The 22726-nt window shown below is 41.9% G+C and overlaps 1 protein-coding gene across 9 annotated transcripts in view; it reads left to right on the top strand.

Moving 5' to 3' along the window:
* Positions 1-22726, top strand: part of PROX1 (prospero homeobox 1) — a 56648-nt gene that overhangs the window by 23806 nt on the left and 10116 nt on the right. For all 9 annotated transcript variants that reach the window (XM_070591584.1, XM_008515143.2, XM_070591582.1 and 6 more), the window contains one exon: positions 4047-4241. In XM_070591584.1, coding sequence (XP_070447685.1) covers positions 4047-4241 — 195 coding nt within the window. The remainder of the gene's footprint in view (positions 1-4046; positions 4242-22726) is intronic.

The following is a 22726-nucleotide window of genomic DNA, read 5'->3' as shown; positions in this document are numbered from 1 at the left end:
TTTAGAAATACCACGCAATGTAAACTGACAAGAAACTGCTCCCATTCCTTTAAAATATGTCTATTCATTCAGCTTTGCAAATAATCACTCTATGTAAATAACAAATACCTGGGTGAATATTTTATTTAAAAAAGCGCTAATATTCAGATTATACTGTATCCATACTGAGAGAGAAGGCTGTTAAAGTATATGTGAGTCTGGTTAACTCCCAATTATCCACTCTAATGGAGGGGAAACAGTAGGGGATATAAGGCAAAGCAGAAAATCACCGAAGGTCATTTCTCTTTTATTTTTGGAATGAATTATACATTTTTTAACTTTCCTAATTATGTTTTTCTTTTGTTAGTAATAAATGAATTTGTATTCCCTGAGCTTACACTGATGATAGTGGAAAGTCATGCATAGAAAGGAGAGGAGAGTCCAGGCAAGGTATTCCAGAAACTTTCTAGAAAACAATGGCAGATCATTCTTGGATTTTTTTAACAATAAGGAAAATCCAGAATTTGAATATTGACAATGCATATACCCATGCACATGTATATGTATATGTATATTATGCTGTTTATATAGTGTGTGCGCATATATATATATACCTACGCAATCTGTATCTGGATATATAAATGTGGATACTTATTTGCAAGGCTGAAATAACTAGATGTTTCCCTGTAAATGACTGAACAATCCCAAATTTTATTTCAGTCTGGATTCAAGAAACCACGGTAGAATTAATTGAGAGGTCCCTGAAATTGGGGAAGGGACCTTAGGGTTTTATCAGAAATGGAACCCTGCATCATATACCTTGAAAAAGATATATTCACGTGTCTGTGGACCAAGTAATACTTGCCACAATGACACAAGCCTATACTTGATAGTGGCCGCATTCATCCAAGAGAAAATTCTTAATTCTAGCAAAAGGTAACTTTCCAAATCATAAAGTGGTTTCATCTCAAATAGTGATCAGAAGTTAGTTTTGCAAGTAAAAACCAGGAGAAACAATATGACCAGAAAATATTTTGTTTCATGAATAAGGCATAGCCTCGGTGTCATTAAAGACACTCTTGGAAGATAGTGCTAGACTCAGTTAATCCTCCAGCTCGCTCCCGAAGGTGAGCCCAGCCAGGGTGATCCACTCTCCTTTGTGTTTTTCCTTAGGAATAGATACAGCACTTCTCTCCACAAGTGAATTGCATTTGGGTAGGAGGTGAATGCTTTTAAATTACCATGGAAAGAAAGAGGTAGGGGGACATGCTCAATAATTCAGAGACGTTGGCTTGGTGAGAGAGGTTCTTCTACAGTGATGATGTGTACAAAGGATGAAACCAGGGCCAGCTTGGTTTTACTCCTAGAGTAAGACTCTAACCAAAGTTCCACATTCTCACAGAGAGTCCAGCTTAATTCCCTCACCACGACATTTAGCCAGACAAAAAGCTCAGCTCATCAGGGCTTCAAATCTTTCAAGAAGGACAAGGAGGCAAATGCGAGAGAGATGCCGAGGATCGATGGGCCCCACCGTCTTTTCCTGTGCAAGACTGGGTGTTGATTTTAATGTATAAACTAATAACTCTTAGACCACTAAGTACAACAGATTCAGTGTCATTTTAGCTTTGAAGAACAGACGCTCACAGCTTTTCAAGCCGGCAGTGTTAAATGATGTATCTTATTCCCTCCACCCCTTGAGTCAACTGCTGCCTAGCCAGATTAAGGTGTCAGATTGATTTGTTTTATACATCTTTTGACCATGCTCATTGAATATTTAGGAAGTTTCTTCAGCCCATATTGAGGCTGAGATGTCCCGTGGGAAGCATTAATCAAAGTCACAGAGACTCGTACACTGTGGAAACACAGCCTCTTTATTGTAGCGATTAGTTTTTGCAGTAACACATTAACACACTACAGAGCTTTCCTTTATAGAACAATTGAACCTTTTCTTGTAAGCCACTACAGAACTGGGGAAATTAACTCTTTAAAGTTTTCACACTTTTTCTCCCCCGATATGAATATCTGGAAAAGCAGGGGCCTGCCTTTGCTTTTAGCCAGCAGCTAAAAGCGAACAAATTTCAGTTCACTGCTGGTGGAGGGAAACCCTGTTCTTCAAGCTGTTGTGCTGGTCATTTCACTTGTCTCATGTTTGGGGAGTCTGTTGTTTTTGCCCATTCTTTCTCTCTGGTATTTCCATTCTCTAACAATAAGCTTTAAATCTCCCTTTATGTCCCATTCCTAAATAATGGCAAGTGCACTTACTTTTTTGTCCTCCCCCATTAGGTCATTCATGACCATTCTAGAAAAAAAAAATACCCTTCTATTTTTTTCCTCTACAGTACTCTTGTCCATATGAGACAATGTCTTGTAACAATGCAGAAGCCTAATCTCCATGTCAAAGCAATTTTCATTCCCCAGTGCACAGCCTGCTATCATTTTGTAATGTTTTGTTTCTTATTCTAAAAGAATTAAAAAGGAACAGTAAGCCGTCACGGGGGCCTGTAGTCCTTATCTCAGTGTCTGGAAATTTGGACAGTGTATTTTACTGCTGAGATAAAATGGAAAGAACTCCAAGTTCAGCAAATCGTAATGGGTTTAAGTTCTATTGAAATCGGCAACCAGAAGATCAGATAACGGGGGTCCTTCAGTTGTCTTTTTAATCGGGTTCCCCGCAAGGCTGAATAGAGACAGAGCAGACACACAGAGTGAAAATATAATTCTTGGATAGGTTAAGTACATGTTTGAACTCTTGCAAGCAGAAGCGATTTGCTGATGACTTAATCATTTTCTGGTCAATTATCTGTAAGGGCCCTTGCAACTCCATGGCAATTATGATGCAAGTTGGCCTTTTGGGGGAAACACCAGTCTCCCTGCTTCTGTTTCCTTGTTACTTCCATTCTCTGCCATAAATTTTCATTCATTTATTATCTTTGCTAGGATAGAAACAACTTTCTGTGTAGTAATTACAGCCCCAATACACACTTTAGCTGTCATCTTGTTGGAGTCTGGATGTTCTCATGGCCAGCGTTTGATAAGTGGTCTTTGTTGATTTTTGATGAATGTACATCTTTTTCTGGGGGCCCAGGGAAGGGAATGCCTGTAATGACAAAAGGCAGGGGGTTGTCTGTCAGCCCGCCTGATATAAAGCTATGGATTTATTGGTTTTGACTTGGCAAGTTGAGATGCATCTGTCCTTTACGTGAACAGGGGACTGTCAATAAGAATGGTATCATTTGCAGTGAATCCAGGAAGACATCTTCATTTAAAAGGTCATCGGGAAACCTTGGTAAACAAAGTTTTAAAGCCTAATCATGTTATAGTAACTTGGCATTTAAAAAAAAGTAATAAAGATTCTGTCTATGCCATGTGTATACTGTGTCTTAACCACACCTCCCAAGCAGCATAGACTCCAATGGAAGAGAGTGTGGGTCTTATCCTGTGCTGGCTGTAGGAAGTGTATGAACAGGCAAGGGGGTCTCACCAGACAGCACCGGATGTGAGTACCATGTGCAAACATTAAGTGGAATCATAGCCGGATGGCCATGGGGATCACCCGTTACCAAAAATTAAGCAAATGCCAGATTCCTCCCTTTTTGTGTGAAGGGCATTTTCCAGCATTGAACAAGGCCGTCACGTGGGGACAAAAATTTTTATTTAAAAAAAAAATCAGGCAAGTGGGGAAGTCATGTGGTCCATCATCTGTGGTACTTCGAAGTAACTCTTCCCAGGATTCTATGGCTTGAATGAATTTCTATAGAGTATACAAATGCAGTTTGTTCTACTGAAAGTTGAAGAACAATGTTTAAAATAAGGAAAATCAGATTTAGAATGTGAGTTTTCCATTTTAAATGTGGAGGATTGTGATGTGATTTCCACTGTTGATAGATTTTATAATATCCTGTAAGTATATCCTTGCTCTCACCTCTCTTGCCACCATTTTAGTGGAATTAAAAACATACCTTTCCAAGTAAAGAGGCAAGGGGAACTTTAAAAATGCTTCAAATGTTTAAAGAATGAATGAAGAAAATGGCAATGTTCTCATCCTTTTTAATGCTTCGATTTAACAGTTCAACAGATGCATTACCTCTCAGCTCATCAAGTGGTTCAGCAATTTCCGTGAGTTTTACTACATTCAGATGGAGAAGTACGCACGTCAAGCCATCAACGATGGAGTCACCAGTACTGAAGAGCTGTCCATAACCAGAGACTGTGAGCTGTACAGGGCTCTGAACATGCACTACAATAAAGCAAATGACTTTGAGGTAGGAACTCCTCTTTATTTTTCGGTCATCTCCCTTTTTTTAAAAAAAATTTATTTTCTTTAGAAATGCCCCCCAAATCTGTTTTTGCCTTGGTATCTCACAGATGCATCCCCCAGTAGAGTAGGAGGCAGAGCAGCAATGAGGAGCTGCCCGTGGTTCCCGTCAGTCCTGGGAAGCTGCCCCACTTCCTTATCCTTTCCCATGACCGACTCTGCTGCTCACGTTTGGCCACAGACAAGGGAACTGGAGAATCCCAAGAAAATGGCAGCAAGGAACGCACACAGAGCGATTCCCTTTCCAGAGAAGAGTTCCCTGCTCCAATAGGCCATTTTCCTACTTAGGTTCTGGCATGTCTTTTGAGCTGACATATGCTATGTGCAGTGGTAACTGCAAATGTTGTTTTCTAAAACAGTCTAGAAATGTTGATCAGGGAGTGATTCCATGGTTCTAACTTTAATCAGCATTTGTTTCTTTTATGGAAGAAATGGTATGAAAATCTACCAAGTACCTATTACAAGAGAGCCATCAACATCTTTTATTTTGTTCCATTTTTGTTCTTTTTTGGAGGAGAGACTTGCGTGTTTATTTCACTTATGTGTAGCTTCGCAAGCACACTGCTCCTTGTTCATGCACTCTTGTACACACTTACATATATCTACAATGTGCACATTCTAGATACACACCAAGCAGTGTAGACGATTCCCAGAAAGCAATATCCATGCAACAATGAGAGAAGTGTGGCTATGAGTAAGGCATTTCTTTACTGGCTAATGTGGTGCCTCAGCAAACATTTTTCATTGCAACCTGATGACTCTCTGTGAGACAACACTAGCAAATCTCCCAGTACTCACAAAGGCATTTTGCTGAGCCCTGCTGGCTGAAGCAACAATAGTTGGAGGTGGGAATATGGCAAGAGTTCTGCAGGCTGAACCCCCTGATGATGAGAGTAGATGGGCTGTGGCTTGACAAAGTTGGTCCTTTTCTTGTGTTATCATCTCAAGGATAGGAATTTTTTCTCCCACATCTGCTCATGCAGGGAGCTTGTGTTAATATCCTCACTTTCCTCACATAGATAGGTACCCAGAAATGCCCAAGAAGTTCTCAACTTCGAAAGGAAAAGGGGCACCTTGATCGGGCCTTGTCAATAAAAGGACCTGATCCCCACTGCCCTTCCTGCTTGCTCATCCCTTTTTGGGCCGTTCTCCCATTGTTCTTAGCAGGGCGGATCAGTTATGGTGGCTTATAAAGAACTGAATGTGGAAGCTTAGCAATGGGGAAGTCATGGTTTTTCCTTGAAAGTTTTGAATGGTTATACTGCAAGCCACCAATTTATCTTTGCTATCCAAGACCAAAATATTTTTTCTTGCCAAACATGTTATAAACCTAGTTTTTCTTTGGTTGAATGCATTAAAAGTGGGGATCCTTCTTGTACTGCTTCGCTGTTTTGAAGTCTCTCTTGTAACAGAGCACTGGTTTACTGTATTGGCAGAACACTCTACCAGATTTCTTTTAAAGCTGAAGAATATAACTGTGGCTAAACATTTTAAAGAAATCTTATTCAGAGCTTCATTTCTCTTTCTCCCTCTTTCTGGCAAGTCGATTGCTCTAACTTTACGCAAACAGAATTCGCCTATGTGCTAGGGAACTATCTGCAGTTTATTATGACAAATATTCATTTGGCCGCATGGATGAAGCTTCATAAAAGAATCGCCCAAGGTTCATGGGATGAGTTCTGCATTTTTGCTGCGTAACATACTGGAGAGAACAAATCCTTACAGTGCACATTAGGATTTTAAGGGTTGTTTAAACCTTACCTGGTTGAGATTTAATCTCTTACGGCACAAGTGGCACAAACGGGATGGCTGGCATCAAGAGGGACCCAACAAGCTGCTCCATTTAGCATCATCTAAATCCTCCTTTAATATGATTAACATCTGATATTTCTCTCTTTGTGAATCATATCCACTTCTAGCCAGGCCACCTCTCCTTTATCTCCAGTGTCTATTTTAAGACTGCTTCAGTGCAAGGAGTATGGGGCCCTGGGAACAATTTTGTCGCTTCTCATGTGACTTCTGACAAGTTATTGGTCTATTCTGGGTCTTATTCCTCCTTCAGTAAAAACCAGGCTCTTTCTGGAAAAGCGGTAAGAAAGAAGCAAGAGCATGGATTCTGCCCTGCCCCCTCGACTCCCACGCTTACACATATATATGCACATACACCTGCCCACTGCTACATATGACCCTAATATCACTAAATAGCTTTTAATTTAGCCTCTCGGTTTGGTACATTTGCTAGCAAAAGCTTCAGATAAGATGATCCGTTCTTTTCTATGCCTTTGTGCGTGGAGGTCAGTGCTTAAGTGAGATGCTTAAAAAGCCACTGGTCTTATCGTTGTAGCTTTACCAGTGTGGGCCATGGCTGTGAGCCAACAGTGGACCTGGCACCTCAAGCTGAATATCTCCACTGATAGTGTGTGCACTGCTTGACTTTTGTATTTAAGTTTCGCCTAAGATGAAGTAAAATGAATCTGCAGTCTCATATGAGCAAGTGGAGAGGATGGCAAAGTATAGAACTGTACACCTTCTTTCTTTTTCAATTTTTAAGCAGAGATGGAGCATGGTAGAGAGTCTCTGAAGTTATGTCTGTATGATGCTCAAAGATCCAGTCAATTCAAAGGCATATGTGAACCCAACTGAGTATTAGCTGGTCAAATAATCATACATCTTATGGATTATGTTTCTAAATTTCTCCATCAGTTGTTTGTAGCAATAATAAAATAGCTAACATTTATTGACTGTTTACTCTGTCCTGCGAACTCTTGTAAGTGTTTTATCAATATTATTTAATGTGAGCAATAATAGTGATATGGATATTAATAACAAGAAAAACTTCAGTTTGCCTAAAGATTTATACTGTTTTTAAAGTAATTCTAAATGAGTGAGGACAGGTAGAGCAAGAGAGAATCAGGCTGATACTTGCCCTCCTTCGCTATAACTTTCTTCTTCCTTCTTTCTTTTCTCTAACTGCTTGTCTTTTTGCAGCTTTCTGCTCCATCTCTGCTCTGTCACAGCTTGCTGGTGGCACCTCTGTCATTGCTTAGCACCATCCCCCTCCAGCCCCTGCTGCTGATGGCTCTCAAGGCTAGAGTGGTTGCTGACCCCTGGCCTACAGGAAAATAAAGCAGATGGGGAAGGTTTATCACTAGCAAAGAGGGAGTGGCTTGAATCTCTCTCCTCTTGTAGACCCTGCATTTCCTGGCCTTTATGAGTCAGGACCTTCTGAGTGACAGGAGAACTTGTTCTGCCTTTTGTATCAGTTTACACAATTGCCAAGATTCTTGGCACAGCATTCAGACTTAGGGTGGTGAGAGCTTGAGAAGACCCAGGGGATGTGGAAGAAGACACCAAAGTGGGGAAAAACATGAACTACACTTTTTGTTTGTGTTAAGGGGAATAAAGTTAGCTATATCCCATGGAGTGGGACGTCTCGCTTCTGAACATGAGTTTGTGAAGGTGTGCAGGAGAGGGGTGTTCAATTACAGGCTGCATCTTTCACTTTTACTTCTCACGTTTAATGAGATTGGCAACAATAAATTTGTCTTTCCAGGTGTTATGGTATATATTGCCATGCTTCATTCTCACTTCCACTTTGAAGAGCTTCCAAAATTTTTTTTATGGGGAGGGAAAGGAGGTTTGGGATTCCTTCCCAGTTTTTAAATCATACTGATACTTCTGACTTCAGGGGCATAGGAGTTGGATTGTATTGCTTTTTTGTTTCCTTCACAACTGTGGCAGGGAAAGGAGGCAATGATCACTGTCAATTTCCGAGGCTGGTTTACACATTTTTGCAAAGAACCCAACTAGGGCAACCAACCCGCGTAACTCCCTAAGATTAATTGTGCTACTTAAGGAGCCAAAAGACATACCACCCTTGTTTGACTGCGTTATGGAGTCTAACAAGGTCATTTTATGTGGAGCAGCTAGGAAAGGAAGGATGATCCAAAGAGTAGGGGTTTGGGGATGGTCTTGCATGTAAATTAAGGAGAGAATGCAGCAGACACCTTCATGCAGGTTGATACTTCTGACTTTAGGGACATATGAGTTGGATTTTATTGTTTTTTTGTTTCCCTCACAACTGTGGCAAGAAAGAAGGAATGATCACTGTCAATTTCCAAGGCCAAATTGAGCACTCTTTCTCCTTCTTGAGTGCCATGAGGTAGCTCTCCCCACAACTGTGGTCAGCCAGGCATCCTTCATAAGCCCATCAGTGGCTAGCCATTTATCTGTAGGCAGAGTCCAAATTCCCAGTAAGGGTGACTAACCTTCCTTGCCCTCACTAAAGACCAAGGCTTTTGGCTGGAAGGCTTAGAAATAAATAGAATGGGGAACTTCATTCATTGATTAGCAGGCTTGTAAATGTCATTTCTTAAGTTATTAATATCTTGCCAGGGAGGTGCTTCATCCGAGAGCCTGTGGGTTTGACTTTTTTCTAGGTGTCACATGACTGGCAAGAAGGGTACTCGGCAGACCTCCTTCAGTGTTTGCTGTCTTCTGTCTTGGAAAGAGAAAAAATAAAAAAGCAGCACCTCTCACATCCACTCGACCCCCAACACCCACCTAAAGTCATGCACACTTAAATACGCGTACTGAATACATTCTCTCCACCGTGAATACATTCTCACCCCCATTCCCAACCCACTCCTGCTTTCAACACAACACACGTGTAAGAAGATTTAATCTCTTTGGAAATCTTTCATTCGCGTTGTCATCTCTTTAAAGAAAAATGAGGACAGGTGGATTAGGAAGCGCTTCCCTCTGCTCCAAATAGATACTTAAATATGAGTGATCATTTGGAAAACCGGCATGCGAGTGAAAACCTTTTACTGCTGTTGGAGTCTTTTGGCCTCAAAGCCGCTGAGCCAGTTAAATGATCGCACAACACACTCTTGGTGGGTGGTGAGGAGGAAAAGAAGCCCTTATCATTTCTTTCCTTGCCAGTCCCACCACTGACAAGCCAAATTGATCTTTTAAGAGACTAAATGAATGTTCTCTAAATATATGTACACACATGGCTGTCTGGGAACATATTCCTTGTACAGAATGATTGCCTGAAATTTGAAGGAGAGAGCGGTAAAGACACCAGGTTTGGAAGTGGGGTTGGAGGGTTGGGGGTGGGGCAGAGGTAGAATTGTGTGCATGCACAGAGCTTCATTTTTGCACCACTGTCCTTTTGGGATTCAAGGTGTTGATCAGTATAATGAAGTGGGCCCATTGATTTATCATCTATTTGGTAATGTCATTGCATTTTTAGCTCCCTGTGTCTTTTTTGTCATTGGGTTACATTCAAGCACAGTAAGATCAACTTTAAAACCTCCTTACTCAACAGCTTTATTAGTTATAGCATTCCATGACCTTTCTCAACATTCTTAAAGAAAAAGATACAGTGTAATGTCGCTTTACTTTGCTTATTGTCCTTTGTTGGGGTGAACAAAGCGTTTTCTACAGTGGCTATAGCACATAATTATACAGCTTTCAATGGCAGTGTCTTGGCACATATCAAAGTTCAGAGGAGCCTTTAGAAAAAAAAAAGATGTTTTGTGGCAGCCTAGGGAGGGTCTCATCTTTCCTTCAGAAAATAGTTCAAGGCTCTTCTGTCAAGCTTCCCTACTTAGAGCTTTTTCTCCTCCTGCTTCATAAAGTTTAAAGCGGATTCTGTGGAGTTCTATGATCTATTTCCTTTGAAAGATTGTTCCTCGGCACAGAGAGGCCCTTTGACTTCAAGAGTTCACAGATTCGTGTCTTTAGGTATCATATGTCTGACCTTATCAGTTACTCCATTTAATGTCGGAGAAAAAGTCTCAACTCTTTGTGTTTGTCTGTTTTGCCTCTGTGAAATGATTTGGTGAAAAGACCATCCTTTTTAACACACCACTGAGAGGCCGTTTCTGTTGCAACCTACCCTGTGGCTTTTCTCTCTTAAAAAAAAAAAAATTGTCCTTGTGTTTTGTGTATGGATGAGTTCACAGTGAGAATAGAATTATACAAGGGCAGGCGCACACACAAAAAAATCTTTTGCTTTCCTCTCTCCCCTCCCCCCCCCCATGATCTGTTGGCTCTCTTGGTGGCAGTACCCCAACAGGCGAAGCCATTTAGCAAACACAGAGGTGGCAGCCGCGGTGCTGGGACGGCAGTGGGTTTTCCCTTGCTTCGACCTACCCCTAAGGCCTTCATAATTGATTGTCCTTCAGACATGGGGAAAGTTCAGAGACAGTGTGTGGAGTGATGTCTATTGTCTGAGATTCAGTTCTCCTTGCCTCGGCTCTTTCTCTTCGGCCCACAAAGGGTTATCAATAGGAGAAAGGGAGCAAGTTTTCTGCTGAGAGCCGCTGGTGGTGGTTGGGGCATTCAGTGGGATGTTATCATTGTGTTCAGCCCATCCTGGATTAAACGTCTGAAGAAGTTCTAACAACCTTTTGAAAACGAGCCTGTTTATTTCGTCTAGATTAAACAAACTCATTTAGCGAAGCAAAGCTGGTTCAAAAGTTGGTGATCCCTTTTCACATGCCAGATAACATTTTAAATCAAATTTCCTTATTCCACCCCCTTTCAGGATTTTCTTTTCCTTCACCTCTTTAGATCTTTATCAGCCATGGGGCAGAAAATTTAGCAATCGTTCACTCATTTCTTTTAACTACCTCAGTATAAATTTGCAAGAATAAGTATTTTTGCGAACATTCTTTTTGGTGAACCATAGGACTTTGATTCGTAAAATTAGTTTAAAAATATTCTTTCACCTTCATCGATTACCTTAAGCCAATCTTCAGCGCTATTTGGTAACATGGCATAAAGCAAATACAATCTCCCCGCCTCCCCCCTTCTGGCTGAGACACAAAATAAAGATGCAATGTGGAGACAGCTATTTGAGAAGTAAAGGAAAAGGAGAGCGATTAATGATTATTATACTACTGTTCCTGTTAAATAGAGTGAAGCCAAGAAAAACAAATATAATCGTTCTTGCAAGGAGCAGTTGAACCAGCGCATTAAAAAGGTCGAAGATCACTTCACCGCACTGTTCACGGCCACTTTGGGGCTGCCGGGCAGTTTCTTCTGGAGGAGGGGACCTATAGGATGGCCAGCATCAGTTCTGTCCCTGGGGCTCTTTGGAAACACTTTCACAACAGACCTTTCGGTATTCAAAGAGAACCTGTATATGGAAGTTGACACAACTAATATAGTCATACCAAAAAGGGGGTCATAAAAAATTAAAGTTATTCTTATGAATCTTTCATTAGAAGCAATGAAAAGGGACACTAGTGTAGTCTAAGTCCTTTGTGCTGCAAGCTCTTCTTCCGGGCTCTGGGCTATTGTTCTTTCAGCTCCTCAAACAGACTTTCACTTTCAAACTGACAAAAGTCACTTAAAAGCCAGACAGCTGTACTAACACACCCACCTTGGCGAGCAGGAGCCATGGGCAGGTGACGAAGCCAGCTGAGAGACCTTGTTTAAAATGGGCAGGGGCGGCTTCCTCCTGCCTTTGTGTCACCTTTGCGCTCCCTCTGAGAGGGACCATTTATGGTTAATTTGTGTCCCCCTTCAGGTTCCCCCAAATATTTCCTGCATTTTCTTTACGGCATGAAACATTGACATCCGTGATAATATTTATACCTCAGGTCATATGGCCAGGGTCAGGTTCGTGAAATTTTGAGCAGAGAACTTTGCAGAAGACAGGGAATTTGACTCCAAACTCTCTGCTTCTATTTCTCCCCCTGCTTCTCTTTATTCAGCCTTTTCCAACCAGTCCACATCTCTCTTAAGCTTTTCAGATTTCTGTTGCCTCATCAGGTGTAGCTGGGATTGGATGAAAAACATCCACCCACGGTGGGGACAAGCCACACCTTAGGATTTAAGATCAAGCTGGAGCTGGATAGGGAGGGAGTTCTGCCTGCATCCCAGGCCTCAGGGCAGCAGCCGCCATGGGCCATGGCGAGTCCTCCCTGTGTGTGTATTACAGCCCCCCCTCCCCTGTCACCTTGTGTATAGTCTGGTCTGTGACACTGATGGTGATTATGTCATTATTTTGCTCTGGGGGCCCTGGCACATCTGCAGAGCCCAAGCACATCTTCTTTGTTGCGCTGGCAAACGTCCCACACCACAAATGCTTCATTAGCCCTGCTGCCGGCCTCCTTGCCAGACGCGAGTGCCCAAATCCAGGCTTCTTTTTGCTCCGTTCTTTTGTGTAGCTGATGATCATGTATTCATCTTCCTGCTTCTTCCCCATTTTCCTCGACTTCTGAACTCCAGATGTCCCGGGTTTCTTGCCCAAATCACCCAAAAGTCTATGCTGTGAAACAAGGTGACTCTACGCCTTAACCCATCCTCACCCTGGTACCCACGTCCTCCTTTTCCATCCCCCAAATGAATAGTGACTTTGAATAGCTGCCCCACATGAGGACTGACGTTTTCAAACTCGCAATTTGAAAAGATACCAAGCGATTACTCCCAGTGTATGATGGCAGATAGGGTTAGAATTTGGAGTTATTAGATATTGCTTCCTAGAATGTATTCCTTTCTCCTCCATACCCACCTCTCGCCACCCCTTCCCTCTCCTTGGCTCCTTTATTTGCTTCTGCACATTACCACATTTTACCAATTTTCAGAAAGCAGTCTAAAATGCGCATACAGAGAAGATTCTTCATGCCTCGCTGTGCATGTTATAGTCGTCTGAAGGTTCCTTTTCTCTGAATGGAATCTTCAATCTCCACTCAACCCCCTACCAAAGTCCCCTGCTCCCTCCTTCTGCTCTCATAACCTTCCCAGCCCCCAACAATGACCTGTTATTAGATATTTCAAGTGATTAACACCTGGCTATTTTGGAAATGAGCTAAAACATTTCTCAGAAGTTTTATTCTGTATATTTAACAGAGCTACAGCTTTTAAGATGTGCTGGTTTCTACATTAACTGCAGTAAATTTCAGAGCTTAATATCGTGGGCTGTGATGGGTACTACATAATCGGTATGTTTAATTTCCCCTTAAATTTGAATTAATTGATTTGTGTTAGCGTATCATGAGTGGCTTCCCCAATAGAGAGTCCAACCAGTTTTTATCCCCCAACCCCTGCAACATAAGGTGTTTTAAATGTCTCTCTCTTTGAGTAAAACACAGATTTTAGTCTTAAGGTCTACCTAAAGGAGTAAGATTATATTTTTATGGGAATCATGGGCAGATGATCGCCCTGAATTCTAATTCAGAATCCCAGGACAAAGACCCTGGTAAGCATTTCAGATTCCTCCGAGGAATGAGTTGCTGTATTGCGCCAGCTTCCAGAGTGCTCCGGTCACTGAACCCCGTTCTGAATATTAGGAACAATCTAACTGACAAACTGCGGAGAGAGGCGGTCAGATCAGCGGACTGCCCAGACCCGGCCCTGAGCAGGGAGCACTTTGGGAGAGGCCGGTGCCTGTCATTGATTGAATCATTTTCAAAAGACTCAGGATGTCCTCAGAACATTCCTAACCTCCCATTATTAGATCATTATGGTTTTATCACCCATGGGTTTATTTAAACCTCCTTTAAACCTGACTCCATTCTCAGAATATACCACTCCTCAAGATAATAATTCTCTAAATTTATTACCTGCTGTGAAAATAGTATCTTCTTTTTATGGCTCTTAAAGTGATTTCCCTGGAACTCCAAAGGGATATCCCTTGTTACAATATCCCGGGATTTGTGACCAGGACTGTGGCCATATTCTCCATTTCCTTTCTGATTTTATAGACTTTGATCATTACTCCCTGTTAATCTTCATCTCTCCAGATTAAGGAGCTCTAATCCTTTTTAAAAGTCTAATCTCATACAGTAAGTGGACTGCCCCTGATCACTTTCCCTGCCCTTCTGTAATGTGCTTCCGGCATGACTGTGTTTTCCTGACAGACAGTTACAGTTCCTGGACAATGGGGCAGAAGTCCAGGTGTGGGCAGCCACACCACAGTTTGGTGATTGTACCTCACACACACACACGCCCGATGGCACTGTTTTGATTGCCCCAAAAGATTATCCTCAGAAGCCGAATTTCTTAAGTAGCATCTCAGTAGCACTTATTGGTTAAAAATGATCCTATGAGACCAATTTATGAGACTCTTGGCAAGTATTCTGGCAAATCTGAATGTGTCTACAGGACATATCCAGCCAAATAAAAAAATGGGCAGATCCACCATGCTGTCCAGATGTTTTCAGTGTTTTTGTAGATAAAATATCAGAGTATCTGACGTCATGAAGACACAGCCTTAGTCTTGGGCCTGAGTCTGTAAAAATGACTAAAGCAAGAAGGCTCTGGTCTCTAAATTATTCCAAGGAAGAAAACGAAATGTTCATTTACAAGTAGATATAATTTTATATAAATTTTATATAAATTTAATATAAATTTTATATAAAAGCATCATCTTGAAATCCTAAAAGGGAATTCTTTCAGGGAGTCTTTCCAGTTTCAGTGGTCCTGGACTAATCGTTGTGCAGAACTTCAGAGAATGGGTTCTGGAACCAGCCCCTGGGATCAAATCCCAGTTCTGCCACTTTCTAGCAGTGAAACCTTGGTAAGTGCCTTACCCTCTGTGTGCCTTAATTTCCTTATCTAGAAAATGTGAAAAATAATAGCACCTACCTCACAGAGTTAGGTTAGGTGAGAATTAAATGAATATGCATGAATATATTGCACAAACTAAGTGCTGTATGAGCGTTTGCTTTTATTCATTTATAGAGCCAAGTAAAAGTTACCTTGTGGCTGCTATCAGTAGCCCAACTATTGCATCATTTCCTACTGACCCTAAATAGGAAAACAAACAAATGAGCAAACAGGGAGTTCTCATCAGAATTGGGACAAAGAGTCAATGCAAAACTGGTTTGAAAAAGAGAAGGTGATTCCTCTGCCCCAAGTGTGGCTGTAAAAGCGACACCAGTCCTGAACAGCTCCGGGATTCTGGAGTCTTGGGTTCCAGAGGAGAAGAACAGCGATGAGATGATAGAGTATGGTAGGAGGAACACCTCTGCTCTTGGCAACACCTGCCTCCTTGGGCTCCACTTTGCTCACCTGTAAAGTAATAAGATTAAACACAGAGCTTTGTTCTAGCTCTGAAATTCTGTGATTCTGGAATAGAAGACCTTCTCCATTCTCTAAATAAATCCTGGGCGTGATGCAAAGCTTTACGCAGGGATTGTGGAGCCCCTGGGAATCCAGACAGTGTCCACGGGGGCCACTTCCACCCTTGAGGTTTTGCTGTGGCTTAATTAGCCCAGTAAAAATCTCCAGCGTGCACGTTTTAGTGTTCTCCCAAGGCCCTCTTTACAGATCTTAATCTCAACAGTGCCCTTGGAGATGTGGCAACTCCCTTGCTGGGATTATAGACTAATTTTTCAAATTCATAAACAATTTATTGACTGATTTGGCACTAGTCATTATACTTGCTGCTCACTTTATTTGTTGTGTTGGCTAGGGCAGCCAAACAATGAGGACATTTGTCCGTGAAGCCCTCATGCCTGTGGGTTTTCTAGGAGATGGTATGGACCTAAACAAACTACGGGAGTGACCATATACCTGTCCTCATACGCATTCCACTACGCCACACCTCAACGCAGACAATCAACAATTGTAATAAGTATTAACCTCTGTATAACATACAACATCTCCCCTCTTTCAGTAAAGAAATAGTTGTTTTAGGTTACCTCTGTATAATATACATCTCCCCTCTTTCAGCAAAGAAATAGTTGTTTTAGGGGTATAATTACGTTTGCTGCTAGGCTCGGTTGGTAATTTTTGCAAAAGCAACACCATCCTTTCCTTTAAGTACTCCCAACGTGCTAGTAATCTACAGCATGAAAGTCTTTTCCATTGGGATTTTGTATGTGTGTGTGTTGTGGTCGGTAGGTATCAAATCCTCACATAAATTATTTGGATATGTATTTTTCATCTTTCTTATGGTTATTGTCGCCAACTTCTGGTTTTTTTAAGGCGACCTTAACATTTTAAAATGAAATCTGGTACTAAAAGTGACTTTTACTAAAAGATGATACATTCACCAAGAGCAAGCGTGGGGGTGAAGGCAGAGAGATGAGCAGAGCAGAAGTAGGTGGAAGAACATGCAAGACTGTGGGTTCAAGGCCACTACATTTCCTCTAGTGTAGAGACTATTTTCAAAGATTTATCATTTTAAGTGACCTGAAGGTGTACAGGATAATGTGTATGTAAACTCCTGGAATTGCCTTTCAGCAGGGCCAGTTCTGGGTCTTGACAGCATCCTAAGGCTCCCCGCTGCAAACGTTACCTCCAGTCCCATTAGGTGTTGGTGTGGGTTAGAGGACTTCCAAAGACTCCTGGGGCCATTCTGGAATCTGTTTTTCTGCCTTTTCAAACTATTTACCTTTCTTGAAAAAGGAATTTCAAAGCCATTCATGAGCTCTTAGGTTGCTTTTGAAATACAGCTCACTTTTAGTTTTGCAAAGGGTAATTGTGGAGGAGAGACCAATAGAATTCCCTAGAAGTATAAAACGGAATTTCTCTGACAGAACAAAAATCTTTCAGTCAAAACCAAAAGATGGGATTGAGGCCTTTAAGCCCAGTCCTTTCCCAAAGCAAGCAGATATTACTTGGGATGCATAAGCTATCGTCAGCAGAGTAGCAGTATCTCCCATGATCTGGTGTTCTCTGAAGCTCTGTTCGATTTTCATCTGGATCTCACAGTGCCTTCTTTGGTGCTTACTGTGAGCAGTGCTATTCTCATCAACCTGCCTGAAGCCCGCTTCCTAACAGTTTCTCCCTAGGCTCCTCACTCACATTGCTCCATCAACATGAACGCAGGGCACGCAGACTGATGTTGGCCTAGGCAAAGCTTAATTATGAAGGTAAATCTGCTGTAGAAAACAATCACGTAATGCATTCTCGAACGAAACAGGAGTACCTGTGGATTATCTGTGCCCCAGCTTCCCTTCGTGCAATATTGGAGAGTTTATGCCCTGTTGTTTTTGGATAATCTCCCATCCAAGAATGGCACCAAGCTTGGCCCTATCTATTTTACCACCTCGCCCGGTAATTGTAGCAAAAGTTAAACTCCAAGCACTATCAGCCTGTCTTGAACTTAGATATCCGTGGCACATAATTCATGGCTCTGACTTGCAGGGAATTTAGTTAACACGACCGAGTGACTGGTACAGTGCTTATTTTTCCATCTAGGCATCAAGCTGATTCATTAGATGTGTCGTGAAGGAGGGATGGATGCCTCCATTTAGTAATTTGAATATATAGTGGCAGGAAAGTTCCTAATGAAAAGCTTCTAATCAAGGCAGGGCAAGACTCAAGTCTTCCTGGTTCTTGACCATCTCTGCATATTGTTTATTAACCCTACTCCCATGGACAAGGGCAGCCTTAAATGCATCTGCGGAATGGCGTGACATTGCAGATTGAATCTGAGCGAGTCCATCCCCGCTACCCTCCAAGAACAATTAGTGTGCTGACCCCGTGAGGCACACAGGATTAGTAAAGAACCAAAGAGCAGGAGGGCTTCAGAAAAAGTGCTAGCCTCCAGGTTTGGCTAAGAGCAGAGATTGGCAAACTACGGCTTCCTGGCCAGATCTGGCCCTCAAACTGTTTTTTATGACTCTGAGCTAGGCAAGGTTTTTATAGATTAAAAGGTTGAAAAAAGAAGAAGAATATGCAACAGAGACTGAATGTGGCCCAGGAAGCCTGGGTATTTTACTATCTAGCCCTTTACAGGAAAAGTTTGCTGACCCCTGGCTAAGGTTGGTTCTCTCTTTTGTAGAGCATGAACTCTCTGAGATCCCTTCTAGTTCTCAAGTTCCAAAACTCAATGATTCTTTGATGGAATAGTATTGGTCCAGCTCTTACCTGAACAGCTCACCAGATGTACAATTCCAGCAGAGAGCTTCCAGTTGTTTTTAAGATCTGAGAGTATCTTTGTAGCGTCTCGGGGGAGAGGGATGGAGGAAAGTGTTAGATTTTAATACTTTCCCTCTGATTTGACTTTCATTTCATTTTATTTGTTTTATTGTTTGTTTAAACTTGGAGTCACTCTTTGAAAAGTGCAGAGTTTGAGAGGGAAGGAAAATTTACTCCATTACAACAAATAACACAACAATCATTGTGTATCCTAATACATAACACCAAGACTTCCAAGCATGAGCAAATAAACCAGCTGCTTTCATCATATTCGGTGAACCAGATTTCAGCCCCACAAAATAATTTTGACAGTCTCATTGAGTTTATTATGATGACGTTTGTCATTCTGTTCCCAGCAAGCTAGTATCTCCTTTTCTGGCGCTATAGGAGAGATGGTTTTATTTATCTTGATGTGTGTATGCAGAGTTGCCAATGGAAGGTTCACATAGTTTAAAATGTATGCACAAATTATTAGCAAGTAGAGTAGATGTTAAGACATTCTTTTTTATTGCCAAAAGTCACAGTTATTCAAAATGTTCAATTCTAGCACGTTGTTGATAAGCATATGGTGTTTTTATTGATACATATGTTATCTACATCTTAAAGGTGTAGGGATTCTATTGTGAATTCTCTATTTTCTAAATACCCACTCTTAAAAGACAAGGACTCAAATTCAGGTGAGGAGACAGAAAATACTGAGGGCCTGAGGGCACGTCTCTGCCCTTCCTTCATGGTGCTGTCAGAGAGGGCCACATGAGGGGCGATGGCCAACAGCAGCCCCTTACTGCCTGCACTACAGTCAAAGTCCACTTCCTCTGATTCTTGCTCATGGAGTCCATGAAAGCTAGAGCCTTAACCTCCCTCTTTGCAGTTTCCATGCGACTCTTCATTCTTTTTATTATATTTCCTCCAGTGGACCATTTCCACCATGTCAGAGCCTGTCGCTACTCTGCCGGCATTGATAAGGACTGATGTGGCATTGGAAGATGTCAGGAGGTTTCTCTTGGAAGCTGAGTGTCGGTCCCTGCCGTGGCGACAGACGGAGAGACGAGCTTTCCTTTTGCCACTTTTTCTGATTATCCCTGTAGCTCTTTCAGGCTGGCTGAGAGAAACCTGGGGTCAGTTGTGTGGGTCTCCCTCACGTTCCTTCCCCAGCCCTGCCCTGGGTTGGCTTCCCCACCCCCACCCCTCGCGCATTAACATGACATTGCATGGTGAGCACAGAACGGGAGCAGCTTCCACCAGCTGAAACCTCTGATCCTAAACCCACTAGAGAGTTTGGCTTTTGGATTTTGGCAAGGAGGCCTGTTGCCCATCAGGTCAGCATGAATAAAGATTTCTTTCTTCCTTTCTTTTTTAAAGTTGAGCATCAACTGACACTGCCCCCAAAGCTTCCTTTCTCAAGACAATTTAACCCCTTCTCCCAAGTGCGGTTTCTATTCTGAATGCGTAGTATTTCCTTTTATTCTTTTCCTGTGAGACAACCAAGAAATCTACTACACGTAAAATTTGAAAGCCAAATCAATTCTAAACCATCTTATCATTTTTAAAGTCTGTTTATCCAGCTTTGTAGTAGGAACAAGCAGAGTGTTTGAAGGCCACATACTTTTCAAACCTTGGTTGCAACACGTTTGCCCCGTTTTGAAACTGTCTTTATCTAGCCGAGAAAACGAAAATCTATTTGACAAAGTGGCACTCTGGCCAGTTTATCTTGCAATATGGCTTTAGCTCACTGAGTCTATTGATTTCCTTAAATTAATGTTTACAGAATGCTACTGAATTTTGCTCAACAGAACATTGTTCTTTTGAAGGTTTATTAAAAAAAAAAATGATTCAGACTGTCATTGCCATGTGTTCCTTTGCTTAAACCGAGGAAACATGGGGTTTTTTTGTTTTCTTGGGGTTTTTTTAAGGACAGACTTGAACTCTAGCCACTTCCTATAAGCATTTACTCTTTACATATTTAAGTAGCAGAACCTGTAACTAGGAAGTGAGCCCATTCTTAGGCCTAAAACTGCATGAGCATTGTACAATCTCATCCTGTAAGGTCCCCTAAAGCTGAATGCCACTTGGAGCATCAGAGTGAAAGAGACTTTAGTTTGCAGCCCAGTTGTGCTGCAGAATCTTTCTCTGCCCCATTTGGTGTGACCTGCCTGCCGCTTCGCAGCCAGTGCTCCCAGATAATGCCAGTTTTTCTAAACAGATTTGAGAATCTTAATAAAATTTAAATGCCATGTAGCCATTTGGTGGGAACTCTGAATATATAACACCTTGCTCCTTGACCAAAACCTAACCTCTAGAGATGATTTTACAGCTGGCCTTCTGCGGGAAGCACATATAGCCATTCAGCTCTCGACAAAGATTCGAGTCACAATCGCAAAGTGACCAAAATAAAGCTTAGGAAACACAAAGCAACTTTTCTCAACTTGTTGACTCAGCCAATAAAATCGCCCAAGCGAACCTCCTCAAAGCATCTCTCAAAACGCTGCCTTGCACACATTTATTAATCACAGTGAAACGCCTCCCAGGAATTGGGCTCTCCTTTAAAGGTTCAAACCACCACCTTACATTTGGATGATATTTTATGCTTTCCAAAGCACATTCAGGCTTGCTTTCCCATCTGATCCTTTCCCATAACGAGAGGGCATTGGCATACAATCCCATGATTCACTCTGTGTAGCATCCTGCACCCTTTCTTCCCTTCTGAAGGGCCAGCTAGTCCTCGGCTGTACACACAGAATAAGTGCATGCATGACTGCAGAGGAGACCCATAGTAACAGCATCTTGTAACCATATTTCATAGTTCGGTGATTCCTCTCTTCTGCCTCTGGCAGGAGAATTCAGTGAGAGTGAGAGAGTGAGAGGAGCAGCAATAGCGTATCTGTTCTTGCCTTTTCATCTGATAATCTCAGTGAGGAGTTACTAAAGCATCTGAGTTTATCCATTTAAGTCCACTCTGTCTGCAGTCTAAGGCCCCAGCTTGTGCCACTGCTGTCAGGAGATATGTCTCTCCTTGATCAATATTTACTTAACAAACAGCGGGGATGGGTGAGTTTGCTTAGAGGAATCATGTGCACACCAGGGTGAATGAATCTTCGGGAAGGTACTTCAACTTTGTCTCCTTTCCTAGGATCTTTGCGTGCATGCGCGCGTGTTCGTGTGCACATGCACACGTGCAGATGCCTTTCTCTTTTTAACTTCTCCAAAGACACTTAGAAGTCATGTAGAAAAACGCCATGATTAGTTTATACCATAAGAGAGCTCATGATGTAAATTCAGTTTTGAAAAACCCAGCTCGAAGTTTGAGTTTTCCTTTTATGCTCCTACACAGGTTAAAAATTATAGAAAGGCTCTTAGGGTGAACTAGATGCACAAGCATCTTCCTTTGACCCTTTCAGATGAGTAGAAGGGAAGAAAACTCCGATGAAAACAATAAAAGTAGTTTGACAAGGCAACTCTAACTATACCTTTCTGATGGCATTACGTATTTTTTTTTAACAAAGTCCAAAGAGAAAATTAACTCTCCACATTTTCAAAGCCGCTCACCCAGTCTTTGGAATTAGATGTGTTTAACTCTGATAATAAATATGAATACCATGGAGCTGAAGTTTAGAGAGCGCTCTTCTTTCAACTTCACTGAAACAATTGCTTCAAGGCTCAAGTCAGTGCCTTCAATGCCATTGACTTGGAGGCATCTGGGTCTAGTTGGAGGGGTTTTGTTTCTGTGTGTGGGTAGAGGCTGGGGGGGCCGGGGGAGTTATTTATTTATTTGATTTTGTGAATCGGCGTTGTAAAAGCCATCTGAAATATTCATGCAGAATTGTCTGAGAAGCCCGTTTCTGTTTTATTTACTGCACGGTAGAACAGCCACAGCGGATTAGTTCTACAATACCCGTAACAAAAGCCCAACAGCTGATGCATGTGATGTTAGGAGGTGACAAAACAGTTAAAGTATGCTGCTGGCTACAGGCAAGCAGTCAGCAGATGCAGACAAAAGGGTTTGTGACAAGAATAACTCTCTCTCCAAGGCGAGCAGTGAAGAGTATCCAAAATACCAGTACCCTTTTCTCCTTGACATTGTCTTCTTACTGTCAGCATTTTATTGCCCTTTTATAGTATTAAAAAAAAAATAGAGGAGGAGGAAGAAAGAAAACCCACACACAAACTAACTCCCCAAAATACTAGCCAGGATTTTACTTTTCCATCAGTTAGCCACTCCTGCCCATACGTATGTCTCCTTTTCCATTTCCCCATTGAAGTAAGTTTGAAACAACAAAAAAAGATAGTTTAAAAGATGAGCTGAAAAGATGATCTCCCTTGATAAGTTTGTAATCTATTGATAAGCTTGATAAGCCATTTGAGCCTTTGGTTATTGGGGAGGGGCTCGGGAGAGAGGTCTATGTCTGGTTCATTTTCTGTCCATTTCAGCAAAGATCAATTCACTGATTAAATTACTCCCGTGGACCAATTTTTAAAGGGGATCAAGGATGGAAAGGTGTCCATGGGGAACTGTGCAAGGGGCAAGGTTTAGGTCCTCTACAA

The sequence above is a fragment of the Equus przewalskii genome, chromosome 23, assembly GCF_037783145.1.
Source record: "Equus przewalskii isolate Varuska chromosome 23, EquPr2, whole genome shotgun sequence".
In the NCBI taxonomy this organism is placed as follows: domain Eukaryota; kingdom Metazoa; phylum Chordata; class Mammalia; order Perissodactyla; family Equidae; genus Equus; species Equus przewalskii.
This window is presented reverse-complemented; position numbering and strand designations above follow the sequence as displayed.